At 42.5% G+C, this 21,826-nt stretch overlaps 2 protein-coding genes across 2 annotated transcripts; both read right to left on the reverse strand.

Annotated features, from left to right (window-relative positions):
• Positions 1 to 1,153: 1,153 nt before the first annotated feature.
• On the reverse strand, positions 1,154 to 6,956 carry e2f5 (E2F transcription factor 5). The gene is made up of 7 exons (XM_078287834.1): positions 6,840 to 6,956; positions 4,937 to 5,046; positions 4,369 to 4,530; positions 3,624 to 3,732; positions 2,859 to 3,105; positions 1,732 to 1,767; positions 1,154 to 1,585 (listed from the first exon to the last, which is right to left on the reverse strand). The coding sequence occupies exons 1-7, from the start codon at positions 6,954 to 6,956 to the stop codon at positions 1,476 to 1,478; spliced, it is 891 nt and encodes a 296-aa protein (XP_078143960.1). The 3' UTR covers positions 1,154 to 1,475.
• A 665-nt stretch (positions 6,957 to 7,621) lies between these two features.
• On the reverse strand, positions 7,622 to 21,779 carry lrrcc1 (leucine rich repeat and coiled-coil centrosomal protein 1). Its single transcript, XM_071909164.2, has 20 exons — positions 21,574 to 21,779; positions 21,328 to 21,455; positions 20,797 to 21,002; positions 20,562 to 20,627; positions 20,275 to 20,442; positions 19,465 to 19,631; positions 17,807 to 18,022; positions 16,716 to 16,918; positions 15,868 to 16,042; positions 15,502 to 15,650; positions 14,097 to 14,301; positions 13,503 to 13,642; positions 12,585 to 12,786; positions 11,743 to 11,928; positions 11,262 to 11,436; positions 10,629 to 10,792; positions 9,814 to 10,022; positions 8,674 to 8,811; positions 8,074 to 8,209; positions 7,622 to 7,873 (listed from the first exon to the last, which is right to left on the reverse strand). The coding sequence occupies exons 2-20, from the start codon at positions 21,369 to 21,371 to the stop codon at positions 7,763 to 7,765; spliced, it is 3,060 nt and encodes a 1,019-aa protein (XP_071765265.2). The 5' UTR covers positions 21,372 to 21,455; positions 21,574 to 21,779; the 3' UTR covers positions 7,622 to 7,762.
• Between the last annotated feature and the right edge of the window lie 47 nt (positions 21,780 to 21,826).

Consider the following 21,826-nt stretch of genomic DNA (forward strand, 5'->3'; position numbering starts at 1 on the left):
ATCATGATCAATCTTGCTGTTTTTACTACATTTTCATAAGCCCCTTGTGGTTTCTGTCTTACCTGCCAAATTCATAATTGTTTGAACCTTATAATTCCTCCATGTACACGCACGCACGCACGCACGCACGCACACGCACACACACACACACACACACACACACACACCAGTTGCCCCACCTGTTCTCTCTTCTGTTTTTCTAATCATTTACATGTGCAAATTAAATTATGATCAGTGCATGGAGCCCTTTGTCAAGATCAGCATTTATTGAAAAAGCTTTGGTCCAAAAATGTGCAAATAAACAACAAAATGTAACAAAGAAACATTACCCTTACAATCAAAGAAAACTATAAATATACAAAAGTGCCAACTATGGCACTTGCATTAGGCTTCTGATAATTCAGACCAGAAATGTGGCTAATTAAATTATTAAATTACGATTAAGGCAGTCAACCAGCTTCAGTTTCAACAAACTAGAACAAAGAATTGTTTCTCTTAAATTAAGTAAAAAAAAAAAAGATTAGCTATTCAAATATATAACTATAAATAGTTATTAGAAAAAAAAATTGAAGCCTAAAATGGCAGTGTCACAGAAATTTACAAAAGAAAGCACTTAAACCATTTATGGCATTTCCACGAGATCAAGGTTACAAATGCAACCAAAACATTCACTCGTTAAATACAAAATAATGACATATTTTGAAATATAACTGGGGGATTGGAGTGGGTTTGACACAATATTCTTTCCATGCAAAGAATATTATTATCAATGCGCTTACATACCCTGTACTAGACAACACAACCCTGTATCAAATGTGTTGTAAAAAAAAAAAAGTCATTTCAATACTGAATTGTTACAAGTTACTGTTTGATTCACATCAAGTCTGTAAAGTACCAAGAAAAGCAAAACACTGACGTAGGCCTAAATGTTGATTAAACAACAGAAAGTACTTGAGTTGTCTTCAAGTCTCGGGCCTTTCACTGAAACCAAGGCTACGGAGGAACTCACAGACACACACAAAAGTGCAGTAGCAGGCTTGAGGATTTAGCCTGACTCACTTCCACTAAGGCACCCAATTTCTCTGGAATGTTGTAGCTCCCCCCCCCCCCCCCCCCCGTAAACCATTAAAAATATGGCTCCATTATCAACAACCCCCCAACTAAGCTCCCATGTAAACACCCAATGGAAGCATCATGACTCCTGGCTAAATATCCTATGGCAAATGCATTCAGACGCAACGTTTTGTTATCATTTATATAACTTAGACATACTGTTGGCTGAGGGCAAGAGGCCAGTATTCTCTGGAGCACAGAAGCGAAATCTCATGCGTGGAAAGGGCTTTTAGGATGGCAACGGTATGTTTAGGCAGTGCAATAATAACAAAAAGGGAAAAAACATTACTGAAGCTTCTTCAGAGAGAGAAAGAAGAGCTCCTGGGGATTGTGCGAGCATACAGCAGTGCAGTTGTAAGCTGTCAGTAATTTAGGATCTGCACATCGAACAGGTCGCACACTCCTTCGTTGTCGTCCAGGTTGAAGTTGTAGTCTACGCCTGCATTTGGAGAGAGGCGCACTAATGGGAACACTGCAAAAAATAAAGAAATAAATAAATAAAGCATGAGGGAGACCAACATCTACATCCGGCCCAAGTGTATTGCCAATATGTGAAGATAAAATTTAGGAATTATAAAAGTTAGCCAATTTCTTCAAACCGGGTCTTGCGATGCTTACCATCAGTAGACATCAGCTCATCGATAAGATCAGCAACTCCTAGAAGACAATTAAAACAACAACAAAGATTTTTCACGGTTTATCTATTCCCCAGTGAGATGAAGCTTTAGCTGTTCTGGACTAGTGAACTTTCAACAGTAATTCCTCTGTATCAGCAAGAAAATAACCACCACACCTAGATAAAATAAACTAAAATAAGAGCATATAATTCAGCCATTTCTTCCCCTCTGAAACATCAAAAGGTGAAGTCATAATGTTTGGAATCAATGTTCTGAATACAAACATGCTTAGAACTTAAAAACTTCAATACAGCCTTAATTGGAACAGATGTGGAAGAAAACATAGAATTGCCCCCAAGCACCACTGCTGCATGGAATTACAGAGGAACACTGTTCAGTCTACATGCACTCACATAGCCCTCTTCCCCTCCCCACTCCCTTACCCTCTCTATCCTCCTTCATGTGGTCTCCAGCAGTGTTGAGCTTCAGCAGGCTGCCCACATCCAGCACAGACTGGAGCTCCTGGCCGGCCAGGTCCGTCTGCTGCTGCATCAACACCGCTGCTGCCTGGGGGTGGCACTCTGCAGGGAGGAGGGGAGGAATAACAAGAACATTTCTTTTTACTGCCGTTTTTGGCTTAATACACTAATGTGGGGTTTTAAGTAAATGTCTAAATTTAAATTGTCTGTCATCTGCATGTGTATGTAGGGTTAATATGTATGTATACAGTCAATAGTTTGGACACGCTTGATTAAATGTACTATGTTTTTCATTATCTTAAAGCCATTTTGATCTAAAGGCGTATGCTTAAATGCTTGAAATATGTTTCTTAGACAAATACAAATAGTGAAGTTGATGCCTATGTATGATTTTCTTTCCAAAGCCTTTGCCTTTCCACCAAGGCAAAATAATCTAAAATATAAGAGAGTTTTGATTTGTTTAACACTTTTTTGGTCACTTATTTCATAGTTTTGATGTCTTTACTATTATTCTAAAATGTGAAAAACAGTAAATAGTGTCCATAATAATTCCCCAAGTCCCCATCCTTACCCATCTGTACGTCAGGAGGGGTAGACGAAGGCGTCAGCACTTCATGGTGTTCTGGCAGCGCCATCTGGTGGTCTGAGCAGAGAGAGTCTTGGCTGCAGGAGGAAGAGGAAGTGTTGAAGGCAGAGTAGGAGGACGACGAGAGGGGGAACCTCTGCAGGCCGGCAGGGGTGCTGGGTGGAGTCGGCAGGGCGCAGATGTCGTCGGCGGGAGGCACGGAGAAGACCACGGGCTTGGAGGAAGCCGAGTCCCTGTTGATGAGCATGACCTGGATGGGAGCCGAGTGGCTGCGTAGGTTCACCTGGTACTTCTTCTGACCGGTCGGGACCTGGAGAGCAGCAGTTTAACAGCAGATTAACACCCTGATGTTTCTATAGAAATCAGCAATGGTAATCGTTTTAGACAAGTTTTTTTGTGAAGCTAAAGGGCAGTTGCTAGGGTTCCAGTGTCTCCCTCAAGAACCCCTAAGCAGGATGGATGTGGTGTCACGGGGAACCAAACCCGGGACTAATGGTTGAAGGGCGTCTCCCTAATCACTACACCACACTGCTGCCCCAGGGTTTGTGTCTATCAATGGTACAGCAGACACATGCCAAGGCTTCCAGAATAAGCAGCCAGATGGTGCTGAGGACCCTGTGCCTCATTAGCAAGCCTGTTTTCATTTCCACTTCACACACACAGAAACTTACAGCCTGCTTTTATAATAGGCTGCTTGTCGTCCAAGATAGAAAACAAGTGGTAAATATAGTAAATTCTAGTTCCTGGTAACTAGTAAGCATTAGCATAGGACGGAATAAAATTCTGTGCATCCAAAGCAATAAAGCAAGCTTGTGAGCAGTGACCAACCATTTCAGGTAGTGGCACCTCAAGCTGTGTCCCCGCAGGAGCCACAACAGCCAGAAGAGTGTCTCCGCTGAAGGCGTTGCAGATGTCTTCATGTGTCACAAACTTATAAGTGTAGAGGTGTTAAGGAAACAGAAACAGGATTACTTAGTGGAGGAAAAGGGAGACAATAAACTGGAAAAACAAGACCGTGAGAATTGTGCAACTCAGGATTAGCCTGCCCATGATTTCACATGGGACTGACAATGGCAATTATATTTATAATCTTCCCTTTATAGCATTTGCTTCATTCAATAAGCAAGCAACGTTAAAAGGGATCAACTTGGCATTTTCTCCCTCAAAGGAATAAACGGGGGCCCCAAGAGGACTAGAATTACAAACTGTAAAGAGAGACAGAATCAAGAATAGAAAACACATTAAGTTCAGTTTCGCTGAAATGGCATGACAGTTGCTTTTCAATGATTCTACAAAGTTGGGGGGGATTTTCTCCAGTTTCATACCGCACACCATCCTGTTGCTCAGGTGTTTTCGTTTATTTAATTTACACATAAAATGATAAAAGATAGAAAGGATGAAATTACAGGCTGTGCAAGTGAGATTACAAAAAAAGAAGGGGCAAACAAAAAAGACGTCACACAAAAAGATACCCGAATTGGATAACAGAAACTAAATGAACACAACAACAAGGAAAATAACAGAATTAAAGCAGAACGCATTAATAGGAGTATGAGCTGACATAAAAGGATATGTGCGGGCGATGGGGTCGTGGCTAAGGTGTTTGATGCTCTCCTCCAGCCAGGCCTTCTGGTTGTCCAGCTCCCTCTCTTGGGCCTCCAGCTCAGCGATCTGGGCCTTCAGCAGCTCCACCTGCTCCAGCACCTCCTGGGTCTGGCTGCCCGTGTTCTCCCCCCTGCACACGAGGAAGAGGAGGGAGGAGAGGAGAGGAGAGAGAGAAGGTTGGAATTGTTATAGACAAGGTGGGAAATTAACACCAGCTAGTAAATTTTCACTGGGACTAGGAAGTTTTTCTCCTCTACTAGCCATTTTGGCAGGTCAGTAGCCATCTGAAGTGGTTCTTTTCCAGTGTAAACATCACATTTGACTGGTGAAATCGTAAAAATTGTACATGCATTTTTGAATTCATCAGCTACTGAGGCTGGGGTGATGAATATGCCTAGTTTCCTGCACTGATTATAGCATGGAAGTATGTTCTGAGATTTTTTTTCCATGAACCACTTCATGGAAAAACGTTAGTATCAAGGTAAATATTTCACCACTTCTAAGCATGGAAATAGCAAAAACTTGATTGTTCAAACCTCCACTGGATTATATTCTTGTTTTTCTTCTCGATCAACCCCACACCTTCCAGCACGTTGGTGATGTCATATATCCTCCTCTTTTGCCTCACTGCCAAGCTGTCTGCAGCCTGTAAATTCAAACAGGCACTTCATAAAGTGTGTGACTCAATGACAGCTTCATATGAACCCATGTTGACGAAGTACATCACAGCTGACACTTAAACGGGCATTAGCAGGAAACCCAAAATTCCTGTGGGAAACAATGCATGGGGGAAAAACAGACTTGAGGCAAACCCACTGAATAGAATAAAGGATTTGGCAAATTAAGCTGCACAAACAACAAATCAAACCCCTTGGCACACGAAGAGAGTTATACAATAGCAGAGGAGGAGGGAGGAGGGAAAGCAGCTAAGGAGCCTGCTGTGTAAACATTACCCAGCTTTGGCGCGCAAGAAGAGAGGGAAAATTCCTCCTTATCATCACAGTGAGGTAGAACTGTAGAAAACACTCCTGATACATCTGGCGAAGATACAGCCACAAGTTGTCAAGGCACTGAAGGCAGCTAGTGAGTCGTGACTGAATGTCTTTCAAAAGCTTTTGTGGGTTAAAAATGTTTTTTACATTCACTCACAGTGGCAAGAGGTTTTGGCAAGTTAGTAACAGGAGAGAACCAAGGAAACAGAATAATTTGGGAGATGTCAGGAAAGAAACTTTGAGAGGAATGTGTGTGTCCCACAGGGTTTGGGGCCATTCATTAACTGAATTGAGAACGCATGGTAAATTCCAATTCAGTTCCTGGAGTTGAAATTGGAATGTCACCCAGCTCTAAGTAAACAGAATTGGAATTAAATTGGAATGACAGGAAACAGAATTGAATTCCATTAAATTCAATGAAATTCCATTTCAAACATTGTGAATCAAATAAAAGTCAAAAGACAAATCAAATACATTCAATCATAGTGTATGTATTACGATTACGTTATGCATCAAATACCACCTGGAAGGTCCCTTTAACATTTTATGATATACAGTATTTATAATATATAACACTACGTGTAATCTTGGATATGTGGTAAGAAAAATAGAAAAAACATGGAATTTCATTGAATTAAATTCAACATCTGAAATTGAATTGGAATTGATGAGTTCATTCATGAATTGACTAGTATTATTGACTAGTTGGCACATCTCATTAGCATGAGGTAAGATGAAAGGAAACTGATAGTGATGATCTAACACAGTGATTCCCAAAGTGTGGCCTGAGGACCTCCAGGGGTCATTGAGGGGGTTTCAGGAAGTCTGCATCAAAATGAGGAATAGCCTTAGTTTAATTTCACTCACTAGACGTTGGCCCAATTAGATAATGCACAAGGAAGAGTATTTGGTTCATAGTTTCCACGGCCCCCTTATGTATTTCTGTACTAAATACAAATCAACTACAAACATCATGTCAGGTCACAGGTGGGGTTCATTGGCACAGTCTTCACAAATTGAGGTCTGTGGTCTAATGCATATCTATTTGGGGAAACATGACAGAGTTAAGGAACCCATGGTGCAACATAGTTGGGACTCCTAACGTACCTTCACCGTTAATGCATTCGCTGGTTTATCGTTATTAACCTTTTAACTGCAAGCTAGCACATACCTTTCAGTTCCTAAAGGAACTATAGCTTTTTATTACCTATGAGGTGGTGTTAAGACTTCAAAATGCGGAGGCCTAGCAATGGCGGCTAGCAGCTAGCTAGTCCCACCTGGAAAACAAATCAATGCACCTGACTGACTGGCCCCGTTTGAGACTGACAGCTGCAACACCGGCCCTTTGTTCGCCTCTGCTGACTGGTCGGTTGACACGGCAAAACACCATTTAAACGCTGGAAAACAAACCAAAAGTAAGTAACAGCTTGCTCGCCGTTTCACTGACCACTTTCAGATCAAGCACGCCGTCCTTTGCGTCTTGAAGCAGGCTGACAAACTTCATGGTAAGGAGACCCAAACTTTTCTCGTGGCGACTCGGTGCCGAGCGTACGGTTTCTGCCATTGTCTCAAACTCCATGCTTATAAATCTTCTGTCTTTAAAAGAAAGCCTTACTTGTTGAACCGTTCTTGTTTGACTACAAATACAGCGAATTTCTTTCCATTCAGCTGACTCAAGTTACCTCACCGGGACGACAGCAAAATCTGTTTGTAAGGTTTTTAAATGAACGGACGTTACGTTAGATTACAGTTGCCATGGAAACCATCGTGCCCTCCCTGCCAAGGTAGCCCCTCCCCTCTCCCCTTGACTCCGCCCCCCGTCGTTTCCACCTGACCCCGTGGGCAACATAATCTGACACCGATCAATCAATCCCAAATCTTAAACTGAGATTAAACCGTTCAGTCTCTCTGTTCCCAGGTATCTTCAAAAATTAAATCAAATTAAAATTAAACTTTGTACATATTTACTTTCCAACCAAACCAGTGTGCAGAAAATCTTTACTTACGCCCAAAGATTCAGCTGTTCGGTCTCTGTGTTTCCACTGCAAACTTTTCACATGTTGACTTTGGGCAAACACACTGAATTAATTCCTATTAATTCATAACTGCAATCTAATGACTGTAACAAAAAAGGAGCCAAAAATGTTTTCAGAGAGATTTTATTGGATAAAATCATGATATGCTAAAACACACCTATAATAACTTAACATAAATATATAAAATTGGCTGGAAAATGGACTTGTATAAAAACAAAATACAATTATCTTTCAAAGCTTATTAACAAATTCACAAATTAATTTTTCCTCCATAAAAGCTCATTAAAAATGGAACTGTGGACCTTTCATAGTGGCAAACAAGTAATTTCTGGTGTTAAAAGTCTTTCAGTACACAGGTGAGACGGTTCATTTTCTCTTCCATGATTCTCTTGTTGGTTTCTGTCTCTTCCAGGAGCTGACGCATCTCCTCCTCCACCTGAAATACCTGAGACACAGACACAGACACAGACACACACACACACACACAAATCTCAACTGCAGCAAACAAATGAGTTTCACCTCTTAAATCGTAATGGCCTGCATTTTCAAGAGTGCAACAATTTTTCAGCGACAACGTGTAGCTTAATTATTCAGAATGTATTATAAATCCAACTGTATCATCAGTGAGGTGAAGCAATATTGTACCTTCTGATTGGCTTGCTCTATCTGCTTCTGCTTGTCATTGGCCAGTCGCAGGAGCTCAGCTTGATGAGCCGCCTGGACGGACTCAAGTTGCCGCCGAAACGCATCGTCCACACAGTGCAACTTCTCTACTGCAGCTCTGGATGACGCACAGCAACAGATAAAACACAAGGTAACATAAGGTAAGCCTTTTGGGTAGATGCTGTACAAACTGCCTTACAGCACCATGAGTTTATACATTTTTTAGCTTGGATGGCCCCAGCGAGAACTGAACCACTAACTCTGGCAGTGTAAGCATATCTACTACTTGATTTAAAATGACATTACCCATAGCACACCTCTTGTTTCAAAGGGAACACCGCCGAATTTACGCATTTATATATCATTTCTATGTTCTAAGACAGTCTAATCATTATTTGTGGACAGGAACGAGTCTCTTTATTCTCGGCGGAGCAGCCCCAGACTTTATATGTAATGACACTGCAAGTTTTGAGTCTTGGATTTCTTGTTCAGGTTCATAAATTTTGATCAGACTGTCCTAGAAGGAATTACAGATGGGGATTCTCGAAGCGGGTTGCGCCCTGCTTTGATACCGCAGCGTACTTGTGTGCTTCTGTTGCTTTTTCCCGTTCCTCCAGCAGCAAGCGTTCCTTCGAGTCAAAGTTCTCCTTCATGCGCTTCACCTGGCTCTCCAGCCGGGTCAGCAGGTCTGCCTTCTCCTGCCACTTCTTATTGGAAGCGCTAAGAGGAAACAGAACAGACAGGTGGTGATGAAATTTGGTCAGAATAAGTGCAAGTTTGAGCATAAAGGAGAGAGAGTTAGAGGTTCGGCCGTGATGAGACAGGATGTAGAGAGAGAAGGATTGTTACATCACTCATAACCTGAAGTAACAAAAGGGATAATGAAAAGAAAAATGTACAAGACAAAATAAGCCTGTTTCAAAACGCGGGTACTTGACATCCTCCTGGGGAGAATAGAGCACAGAGTTTTATTATCTCGTCCAACAGCTAGAGAGTGCCCATTTTCAAGAGCTATTTTCGCCTGACAGAGGAGTAGTTTGACATCGTTTACACTGACGTAATGCACGGTGCAGCTAAAGTTCAGACATTTTCAACTTGGAGCGCCCAGGGCAGCATCCCAAAACACTAGTGACATAGACTGGAGGAGACACACGCCTGCCACGACCAAATCATTGAAATAAATAAAACGTCCCATGTGATCACAGCCTTAAAGCCCCCATGAAGTGAACTCCCATTACCTTTACTTCCTGGAAAACAGTATATCTTTAATCGTGACCTCATGCTGCACCAGTAAACGTAAATATACATTTCCAACCAATAAAGCCATCAGTTTTTTTTTTAACAACCCAGCCCCTCTGCCCCTCTCATCAAATAAAACTGCCTTTCTCTCCCTGACTCATATTCCATTGGTTTAGACTTTTGAATGATCCATCACTGCATTATGTCCCGCCCCAACATCCTGTTTGACCAGGAAATACATCAAATCAAGGAAGTAAAGATGCCGTTTCATGGGGTCTTTAATAAGAGGGAATGAATGAATGACTGACTGACTGAATGAGAGTGAGTGAATGAGTGTGTGTGAGTGATACACTGTGTGTTTAGGGTCTCAGTCCCCCAAACTCAGACAACAGGGGTGTACAGTGTTTATATCACATAAGACCAGTTGCTTTACCGTACTCTGTGTGTGTGTGTGTGTGTGTGTGTGTGTGATGGCAGCCTTGCCTGTAAACTCTTTTGACCCCCTCAAGCTCCACCTCCCTGTCCTCCAGCTGCTGTTTCAACTCCTCCTTGCGCAGGCTGAGCTGCTCCAGCCGCTCCCTGAGCTCAGCCAGCGGCGCCGTCTCCTCGTCAAGCTGTTGCTGGAACCTCTTCTGGGCCTGGACCGCCTCCTCACGCTGCCTCCGGATCTGCTCGTCACGCTCCTGCAAGGCCTGGGGAGCAGGGAGGAGCGGGAGGAAGAGGAGATGTGGGAGGAGGGAGATAGGCGCAAAAGGGAAGAGATAGGGAATTATGCATTATTCAACTTGTCAATAATTTATTGCTGTGACCAAAGTGTGTCTCAGGATAAAAACAGGATAAGACAGTTAGGTACATGTAAACACTGATCCCCCCTATACAATACCCATTATAATATACAGTAGTAAAATACATAAATCAAACACAGCTGGTTAATAATTAAAAATAAAGCACCATGAAAGTTAAAAAAAGTGACAAGTGCCTTGAGAGAAACTAATTACAGTACAAAACTAGTCAGATGTTTACATAGCCTGAACAACTGAAGAGGTGTTGAGCGCTCAGGTTGCTTCAGGGTAAATGTTAGCTGACAGTAATGGAGTCACAAGTGGGAGAGAGAAGTTGATGGCATAAGAGAAAAAGATGAATTGGTATAGAGACAGATGTGTGTAAAGGAACAGGGAGTATTAAAAAGTCAGTGACAGAAAAGAGACAGGAAAATATCAAAACAACTTTACATGGTACACTGTTTTTTTTGACAGTCAACAACCCTTTCACTTCATTCATCAAAGTATCCTTCTAACCTCTTTGAGTTTCCGGATGGTCTCTGTCTGGTCATCGATGATTTTGGCTTTAATTCTGAGGGCGTCGTTGTCCCTCTCGTTGTGTTTCTTCTGCGTCTCCAGCTCAGTGCCCAGCACCTCTATCCTGGCCTCCAGGCGACCACGGTCCTGAGCTAAAGACACTCCTACCAAAAAGATACGAATGAAAACGTGAATTACATTATGTCTCTCAAGACGGCACTTAACATCCAAGTGTGTGTGTATGTCCCAAATAACCACTAGATGGCAATCTTTACTTACTACCTAAGACACAAAACCTCAGCGCTTACTAAGGCACACAGCTGCTGCTCCTTCCATACTGTTGCTGAAGTAGAATCTCCAACATGTTTGCTGTGCTTGGAGGATATCTGAATTACTTAGAGGTTACTCTCTTTGCCCATGGCCAATATGTAGCATCCACCTGGCCAATGCATAATAGTAAAGAGGGACTCAAGGGAAGCCCTGAAGTATTGTATCAACAGTCATCAGTAACAACTAATACTGGCTGCCAGTGTGCGTTACTATGCACCGTAATATTCATCCAAAGCAGCCACACAATGGATTGGCTATGAGCTACACCACTGGACAACAAGTGTCCTTATGCCCTCCTCCAACCTTGCTGAGCAAGCTCCTGGCCCCAGATCCTCCTCTCTGCCCTGAGCCCGTCTATCACCGACTCGTGGGCTGTGAGCTGAGACAGAAGTCGTGCCTTGTCCTTTTTCAGCAACTCAAGCTGCAGGCTGAGACGCCGGTCCTGCTCCGCCTCTGCTTCTAGGGAATGCAGACGGCCCTGGCAGACGGACAGACAGTAAGACAGGAATAAAGATCAACTGATGTCAAGGCTGACAGATGGAAAGGCAGCTGGACCATTCAGTATTCATGATGTCTCAAAGGCTGCCGTTTCAATCTCCCAGAGGCTCATACTGAACAGTATTGAAAAGGCACTGACTGATGCCCAGAACCAATAACCTCTACTCTATCTGCACCACTTTATAAAGTGATTTTCCGAGCCCGATCAAATAACTTGCTATAAATTTAACTTGGAGTGCCACAGAAAAATGATGACAGATCTCGCCCTGTTACTTTGTTGCTGTACCTTCAGATCAGCGACAGCGTCTCTCTTGGCTTTGATGAGATCAGTGATGCGGTTCTTCTGTTCTTTGACCATGGCTGTGAGCTCCTGCACCAGAGAGCCTGATTTCTTCTCCCTCTGCTGGGACTGGGCGAGGGCCGCCTTGAGCTCCGACAGCTCTGCACTCAGTTGATCACACACTTCCCTCACCTACAGAAGCAGAGGGGAGGGGGGGGCAGATTTAATGTCAGAGGGAAATCTAGGAGTTAAAAAATGAGTGAAGGACTTTGGTCCAAGTGTTACCTGACTTGACAATTTCATCAATCAATGTCAAGTTTGAGGTCTGACAGAGTAGGTTGTCAGATGGACAACCTACGTAATGGATTTACGGAAAGCAATCTTTTAAAGGTTCCCATGGATGTGGATTTGACTGGCAATCTGTATCTCCTTCAGACTTTGCCAAAGGTTAAAAAGTTACAGAAGTAAAGTAGCAAATTGCCCAGGCATTAGCAATCAAGAATAAGATTACACTTCCTGCAGCGGGCAAATGAAATCTGTAACCATAACGAGGAAGTACAGATTGATTCAAATCCTGTCCTTTTATATAGCTTGCTTCCTGTGGCAATGACAGACTACTTATCCAGAGTGAAATTATCCTAGTTCAATCTCAGCCGTCACCATCAGGCAGATAAAAAAACTACGTCTACCTAGATTGGGGTCAATTCCAGTTCAAACCTTTCACTTTTATTGGACACAATAATCATTTCTCAGCTGGAACGCAGAGAGAATATAGAGTAAATGTTGAGAGGACACCGCCTCAGTATCTACACGCCATCTGTACGGCTGGCGTCCCTCTCTGGCCAGACCTCAGAGAAGCGAGAAGCCTCGATGGTTAGCGCCATGCGGAATTCGTCCTCCAGGGCGGCGTACTGCTTCCTGCCCTCTGCCAGTCTCTCCTCAAGCTCCGCCTCCCTCTGGGCGTGTCTCTGTCCCACCGACGTAACCTCTTTTGCCACTGCCTCGCGGAAATCCGCCCCACCGGGCATCAGCCGCAACTCCAGCTCTTTTCTGTGAAACAGCGCATTGCTAGTAAGGATGGGATGGGGCATTCGCCTGTTTAACCATTAACACAGCCAGGATCATTTGTATGCCATCATTTCAAAGTAGGATAACTGGCCAATTAACAATTGTATTATATAAGTCTTGTTAAAAATAGAATAAAAATAGAGTGGGGTCTAAGTCTGTCTTCCAATGATGAGTTTAATTCCAAAATGTGAAAAATGTGACACTGACATAATCAACATGAGATTAATATTCACTATTGAATATTAAATGTAGCTGAGTCCTTAATTTACAAGTAGTAAAATTTTAGAGGATGAGATCATGTGGGTTTTTTTTTTAAATACTGAGCAATGAATGTAGAGTGTTCCTCCAGTGCTTCATAATAAAACTAGTGGTGAAACGATTAGTTGATTAATCAATCAATAGAAAATTAATCAATTATCAAAATTATAATCGATGCATTTTCTGTTGATTGATTTAGTCATTTATCAAATAAAAATACCACACATTTGCTGGTTACAGCTTCACAAATTCTAAGATTTGCTTGTTTTTCTCCGTTTCATACCATAAAATGAAGGATCTGGTAACTTGTGATGGGCATTTGTCATTATTTTTGACATTTTATAGACTCAATTATCAATTGATTAATTTAAAACATAATCGATAGGTTAATCGATAATGAAACAATCGTTAGTTGCAGCCCTAAATAAAACCCAAGTCACCTGTGCTCTTGTTCCCTGGATGCCAGCAGCTCATGCAGCTGCTGCAGCTTGTCTTTGTGCTGGCGAACTGAGGCTCTCTGTATGTCCAGCTCTCTCTTCAGAGCTGCTGCCCTGTTCTCCAGCTCCTGGTACCGCTTCATCTGAACAAAGTCAGCACATGTTGTGTCCAAGGCTGCCACAAATCAGCCCAATTATGCTTCATGCTGATGGTCGAACCTGAATGACCCTCTCTGCTGAATTCTTTCCTATGTCTGCATTTTTTCACTCCCCAGGCTGAATCACTGAACCACAGTGCTGGCATGATGAACACTGCTCCCTTGATATTCCTTTTACAGCACTGGCCTAAAGCTTTTTTTAAATCCCATGCAAGGGAGTTAAGATGTTCAGTGGTAAGTAATAGGTTGGAACAGAAACACCATGATAGATCTACGTCTATATGAGTCTAAATAAACTACCTATGTAGGCAGAGATGCTCGTATGGTAACTAGGGCTGAAAGATATTGACAAAAAATGTTTTGTTTGTTTGTTTTTCAATTAATTGTTCAGTTCTAATGGTAATGATGCAAGAGTCTTTAGTGCTACTAAACTAGCTACCTCCTCGGCCTGCTGGCGAGCCCTGAGTGCCTCTCCATGGGAGATGCCGTCCTCCAGGCTGTGCAGCGCACTCTTGTGTTGGTCCTCACTGCTGCGGGCCTGCTCCAGCTGCTGGGCCAGGGACTGGCACCTCCCCTCCAGCTCCTCAACACGGGTCTGCAGGTCAGACCGCCCGGATCGCTCTTTTAGCAACAACTCTTTCAGTCTGGAAGGGGGAAAAGAAGGGTAGGAGCGTGGAGGAACAGCAGGAGTAGGAAATTTGTATTTATATGGAAATGTGTATTTATGTGGAGCCAACTAGTGGCAATTTTGCGCTGCAACTATTTGTCCTCTGTGTATTTTGTTTTATTTCCAAATGTTAAAAGGATGATGACCTGTGAAATTGGAGAAATCTGAGGGTAAGGCATAATGGAAATCTAATCTCAAGGAAGAGAGAATGTAAATACGGCGGAAAATGGAGATAGCAAAAAATGATTATGCAAAAGGGCAGAGTGCAGTGAAGAGTGAAAGGCAGGAGAGCACAGAATGGAGGCAAGCTGGGAAAATTGAGGGCGCCTAAAACTAAGACATGCAAAAACAAAACTGCATGTCTAGGACCACCTCATATAGTTCCTTCTTTCAATTTCCCATGAGACATTTCTCTGTAATCTGTCTCCTGGTGAGAGAGGTAGTCAACAGTAGCAACCCCGTTAAGAGTCATTAGAAAGCTGCAGCCAAAGTGACAGTTAAGATTGATTCACGTGACACTGCTGACATATGCTTGTCACCATGCCTCTAATTACGATCATAATGCTGATTTATCTGAGCAGCGGGCGGTGCGAGCAAGGACAGTGCAGGAGATACTGCAGCTACACCTGGCTCTCCGGCTCTATCTGTGCAGCCGAATGGTCTTACATGTGTGGGGAGAGAGACGGGGATATTTAATTACAGATAATTATACCCTCTGCAATTTAAATATAAGGAATATAAGCAGGTTGGGTGAGCAGGTTAATGATCTTCTTTATGCTAAGTAGCTCTATTATCACAGACAAGTGCAGGCATACTTGAGAGTTTCTGGGTAATGGAGCCAATATGTATGCCGGATTTTAAGAGGCTTTGCGACAATGATGGTGAGGAATTTTAATGGTGGGATGGGTATTCATTGTTCAAGAATGAGACAGGCAGCAGGCCTAACTCTCATGAGAGACAATACAAAGGATGAAGAGGATAGAAATGGATGAGAATCCATTATGCAGTTGACAACTAAAATCCACAGAGATGAGTTCAATGATATCCTTTTTCCTTGTGGTATCTGCTTCAGCGCTATTGTATTACTTCTGTCCTGTGCGCTGTGTGCGAGCGTTTTGTGTGTATGCCTCTGTGTGTGTGTGTGTGTGTGTGTGTGTCCATCTGTCTGTCCTGTTACCTGTCTGTGGTGTGAAGGGCCATGCTCTGAAGGTCTTTTTCCTCACTGGCCTTCGTCTGCAGGCACTTCAGCTGCTCTGTGAGCTTCCTCACAGCCTGCTCTGCCTTCCAACGCCTCTCCCTCTCCTGGTCTCGCTCCTCCACAATTGTCTGGACCAACATACACACACACACACACACACATTCAGTAAAGACACAAACAAAAGTATGCTTTTACAGAGATATGGCAACACAGACCAATTACAGATTGCTGAGGTTGTCCACTGCACTCTTGTACAGTCACGTACTTGGTTGTTTTTAACATAACATGAATTAAATAAACGCGGCTGCAGTAAGTCAGTCTGCAGCTGACCTATCCAGCCCGTACCCGGTAGGTTTCCTCCTCCACGGCGGGCTTGGTGCTCCTCTCCCCGGAGGCCCTGCCGGCTCTAACAGGATCCCTCCTCGCTTGCCCCGCTGGGTCTACACGCCCCGGGCCCTCCGCCTTCCTCCTGGGCCCCGCAGCACACTTTGAACTCTTCTGTTTACGATTCTCCTGATCGCTGCACATAAAACAAATCACAGGTATTGAACCAGCTGTAAAATTGATCATAAACAACCCTCCAGCTAATGTCTGGCTCGATAAAGGTCAAAGCAGATGACTTACTCACTTTTATAGGTACGCAAAGTTTGAGCAACTTTGAATTGAATTTTGAGCTAATATCTTAACATCACCTTGCTTTTGATGAGGACAGTTGGGAGCTTACTAAAGTTAAATTACTGAATCCTAAGCACATGTCAGAAGACGCTGATGAAGTAAGATGAGGGGGTAGACCAGAGCGGCACAGTCGTTAATCATGGGAGCAGGATGACAGCTGTAATTTCTAACAGAGAGGAGGAGAGTTTACAACATCGTTCAGAGAAGAAAATTTATCACCCACTTCCTTCTATAAGGTAAAAGGATTTGCTCCATCATCAAGATACCTGGTTAGGTTGATGCATGATAAACATGGAAGTGTCCACTGCTGCATATTGTGCTTGATTATTAAGAACCCAGAGTTTGCCAATTACTATATTGTAAACATTACTGCGTCAGCAAACTTGGGTAAGTGTATGAATCTGATTATCATTATTTAAATGTGATTGTTCATCAAATTATTCTAGCATCGTCAGACAGTAGTTAAACTGACAGCCGAGTCTCTGTCAGGTGGACAGTTATGCCGGCGCAGGATTCACCTGTCTGATCTCCTGCCCTTGGTCTCCTTGGTGGTTCTCCTCATTCTTGCGGTGCTGCTACAATGTGTTGGGATCCTGGTGCGCCTCCTGTTTTCCTTCCCACTGTCACACTCGCTCTCTGAGGTGCGGTCCGTGTCCCTCTTGGCCTTCCGTACCGTCACCACGGAGGGGGCGGAGCTACTGGAGACGTCCCCTGCAGGGGCCTGGGTAAATATTGCAGAAATATTCATTTATATGCAAATATTCAATAGTCTACTGGTTTGGATGAGTAAAAACTAAACAATAGATGAGTAAGACAGATTTACCAGGGGACATTCAAATGTCACAGCAGCAACACAAAATGAGACACTTAGCAAAGACTTGTAAATTTAATTAGAATAATAAGGACTTAACACGAAAGGTGCACTGATAATATCTGCAGTATCAGGATCGGGATCCAGCTCCCAAGTACGCATACTCGGATCGGCAAATTAAACTGTCCCAATATCTTTACTTAAATGAGACACGACGTCTTGGCGCAATATAAAACTTGTCTGGCTGGAGGAAAAATGTCTCCTGATATGTTAAAATGCTGACATATTGCTATTTGTGAAGTTTATAGGCATAGCACCTATTGTTTAACAGAGGAGTGTTGGCTATGCAGGCTGGATACCATTCTGTTTCATCAGGCATAACCTACCACACTTTTCTTTATCTGTTAACCTTTGGTGAAAAAGCTGTTTTTGAGAGTCCATCAATAAGCCTTGTTCGATCGATGCAGGGGGAAAAAAAGAGAGAAGCTACATCTTCTAGTCTGTTCTGCGGCCCATCCTCCATTTCATTATTATCATTTATTTCTTTATTTGATTTAAGATCGTTATACAATGGCCAGAGCATGATTTGTTTAAATGAATGCACACAATTGATGCACTTGCTCCTGCAATTATTTTATAAGAGGCCAATACTAGACGGCATGAATACTCTGTAAACTGAGCAGTACTTGACTTGGTGTTTGGACTAGTTCTGATAAATTGGTATCGGCACCTCTACCTCACACAATGCTTATTATCGGGATTTATAAGGTGGATTTAACAGTTAAAAAAAAAAAACACCTGCTGGAACAGCTGCGACACCTGGTGCTCCAGTTTCCTGATGCGTTGTTCATTAGCAGGGTGTGATGGATCAGCAGCGGTGGCCCGACCCAGCTGGAAGCGCTGGCGATCTGGACGCGTGACTGGATCTGTGATTTCTTCGGGGCCGATCCGCTGATGAAACTGGGTCAGCATCTCGTCTATGCGAGGTGTGGTGAGAGGGCCGTCCCGTCCAGCCTGCAATGGAAACTAAATCTGCTTTTTGCATTTGGCTAAAAACACATTTCAGGGTTCCCGCTGTGGCCGTGATGAAAAAGTGCATTACCTTTCCATGATTTTCCATAACTTAAGTCAGAGTGTGATTCCTTCCTGGCTTGTTAATATTGTTTTTCAGCTCAGAAAAGTTGTAAAGGGGTAAACAGTCTGGTTTCTGCCAGACTGTAGAGGAGAACAGCTGAAAACTGCCTTCTAATGCAATGAATGTGTGAGACAAGTTATAAAATACACTGGTATAATCCTGTAAAGTGACCCATTTATGACATTCCCTGACTTCCCCAGAAAATGTATCAAATTTCCTGACTTTCCCTGTCTGGAATACACCTCACAAAATTACAAGATATTCCAGAAATTCCATGACTGGTGAAAACCCAGTTATTTACAACAACAGACTCAGGCTGCAGGAGGAGTGAGGGATACAAGCACACCCACAGCAATATTCAAAACCGGTATCTGCTAAGTAGAACCACAGTCTTGCCAGTGAACAACTCTGCTGAGGATTTGGGGGTTACACTGTCCTCCCACAACACAACGCTTCTCCTTCAAGCCCCACCATCATGATTTTACAATTTGCCACAACACATTTCTAATACTTTGGGTTTTAGTTTGGTGGGAAAGGTCAACAGGTCAGTTGGTTTGATGGCACAAAGAAACCTGAATCAAATAAAATACATGTCTTACTTTCTGGCCCTTGTCAGCCTCAAACAACATACAGTAACACTTTACAAGGGCTTTGTCCCAGTACATGAACCTGTGTATTAACCTATGGAGAAGTATTGTAAGTGCATAACAGATATGTATCCATCCAACTGTCAAGCAAATTTTACGAGAACTTCTGAAATGTTGCAAAACGTAAAATACACATAAGGTGGATTTCCACCGGCTGAGTTGAAGTGAAAAAATAGAATGTAGAATGTAGCTACGTCAGAAAAAACATCCACTAGAAAACTTGAAGGTCTGCACTCTACATAATATATTCAACAAATACATTTCCATTGTTATTTAGCACATAACTTCTTTATCAAAAAGTTGTTCAGCCACAACAGTGTGTGAAAAAATGTTTGCGATATAGATTCATTTTTTTTCTAAACTGTGTCATTTCCATTCAGAATTTCTGATTTAGTCCATCACAATTTGAATAACAAATACTGGAAGCTGGAAAACCAGCTATAAATACTGTGTTAGCAGTTAAACAAATATATCATTAATAGATATTGCTCTAAGTGTACAAACATTTACACTGTGTCATTACAAACTAGCATATTATGCATTAGGGAGATTTTCATTAAGGACTAACACAGTATTATTGTGTAATTATACCTTTCAATAGGTTAATACACTGGAATTAAGCTATTGTAATGCATACTAATTTTTTACAACAAAAGACTGGCACCAAGATTTACCACTTCATTGGCACTCGTGTCTGAGGAGAGCAGGAAGTCCACATAGTCCTCCAGACCCGGGATGTCACCAGGACTGTCCTCTCCCAGAGCTGCTGGATTTCCCAGCCGGTCCAAGCCATCCAGAACAGAGATCTGTGGTAACGACTGCATAACAACCTCCCTGTAACCTGGAGCAACACACACACACACACACACACACACACACACACAGAGAGACACATTAGTAAAAACTGACCTTGAACTGTGTGAGTTCTTCACAATGGCTACCCCTCATGGATTTCAAAACATGGGACTGGTCTCAACTTATCTTCATGTCTCATATCAATTTGTATGCTTTTCCTTCCTGCAAAGTGATCAATGATGGAATGGGAAGATGGATTGGAGGTGTGCAGGTTATCTTAATTTTTTTTTATTATTATTTATTAGTTATTTACATAACTGCTGTCAAACCAGTTGTGTGCTTTCCAATGCTATGAAATTAGATAGATAGATAGACTAAAGCCAATACTATCATTGGCTCTCCATTTGACTACCACTGATCTTCATTATGTGCTTTCATTAGGGACAATATTGGGGAGTTATGGACTGGATATTCTGCAAAATCCAATAATTAACTTGCGATGGACTGGTAAATGAAGCATCAAAAGCAACAGAGAGGGAAGAAGATGAAATCTGCTGATATAAAGCAGCTCACAGGGGTTACAGACACAGCTATTGATGGTTAAGACTTTTCCTTTGTCTGCGATACATTTTGTGAAAATCCAACAACTAGTCACAACTATATTCCACAATAACATTTTCATGCCCAACCTGGCAAACTACAGACAGGGTTGTCTATGCCATCCTGGCTCAGAGTGACCTCTCTCAAACTTTGCACTCCCAGCATGCACTGCAGCAGGTGGTTGATGCTGTCCAGGTGGTTGCTATGGAGACTAAGGTGCTTCAGCTTGTATTCCGTGCCATGGAGGTAGAGCAAGCCTATTGTGGACATAATGCGAGTCAATATCATTAATGTGGTGATCGTTTGTAAGCCCTTTTATTTGAGTTAAAAAATAATAATGACAAAAAAAACTTTGTTCAGTCAGTATTCAACTCACCAGTAAGGCTGTTTATCTGATTGTAGGACAAGTTTAATCTCGTTAGGTTCACAAGGCCGTTCAGTCCTGAGGTACAGCAAGGGACATTAACAGCTCAGTGAATCTACGGCTCATAAAGCAGCGACAGCAATATCGGAGTAAACACAAGACCCGGTAATGAAGAATTATGACTTGGAGAACACCCACAATGCTAAAACATCTATTGTCTGAGTAAAGTGGCGACTAAAAGGCTCACCTTCAACCTTGGTTATTAAGTTGCAGGATAAATTCAAGGTCCTCAGCGATGCCAGGGAACTAAGAGCCTCAATCTGAGAGATGCAGTTGGAGGAAAGGTCTAAGTGCCGTAGGTGCCAAGCTGAGGTCAGGCCCTCTATCCTTGGGATGCGATTGCAGTGCAGATTTAGGGATGTTACAGTGGGACGCAGGGGGACTTCCAGCAAACTAGACACAAGGCAACAAGGTGGGACATGGTAAACAACAGGTTCACTAGGACGGATCAGTTTGATTCTTAAGCGCCCAGATCCATTTGCTTGCACGAAAAGTAGCCAAATCTTTGTGTATAACGGCCTAACAGGACCCAAAATAACACATTTCTGGACAAAAAATAATCAAAAATCAGAGGAAACAAATATCTAATGAGTGAACTATAAAAGTGAAAAGAATATTTCTCTTGGCATTTACAGTTTAAGTAACGTATCACAACAAGCTTTTAGTAAACTGCCCAATAAAGTAAGAACAGAGAAGGTCAAGGTAAGACTGTGATTACCTTGTTATATTCTTGTCAATAAGACTCAGCTCTCTGTCAGCCATAACGACGACCAACGTCAGTTAGCAAACTTGTAACTTAACGTTAGCTATTTAATGGATGGATTGTATCGCCTTGTGTCATCTTTCCTGCGTAAACACACATAAAAAATGCCATAGCTGTCTTATTAGGCTAGAATGAACTAACAGTTAGCTAAATTCCTGTAAATGTGTTAATAAATCCCCATGTTAGGTTACCGTTAGTTACCTAGCAGACTAGCTAAAGTTAGCGACCGAGTTTAGAGAAAATCCAACCAGAAAGAGGCAAAAACCTTCCGAGCCATCAAAACCCCAAATCACAACGGCCGTCTCAGAATACAGTTACAGTCACAACAGCGTCCGGAATAGTATATTACAACCAAAGCTACATGGCGTGGGCTTGTTATAAAGTTTGTTGTTGTTTAACCGCTGTCGTTATTGAATTGAACTCGCCGCTTCTGGCATCACACTTCCTGTTTACA

Source organism: Centroberyx gerrardi, chromosome 13 (assembly GCF_048128805.1).
Source record: "Centroberyx gerrardi isolate f3 chromosome 13, fCenGer3.hap1.cur.20231027, whole genome shotgun sequence".
Lineage (NCBI taxonomy): Eukaryota > Metazoa > Chordata > Actinopteri > Beryciformes > Berycidae > Centroberyx > Centroberyx gerrardi.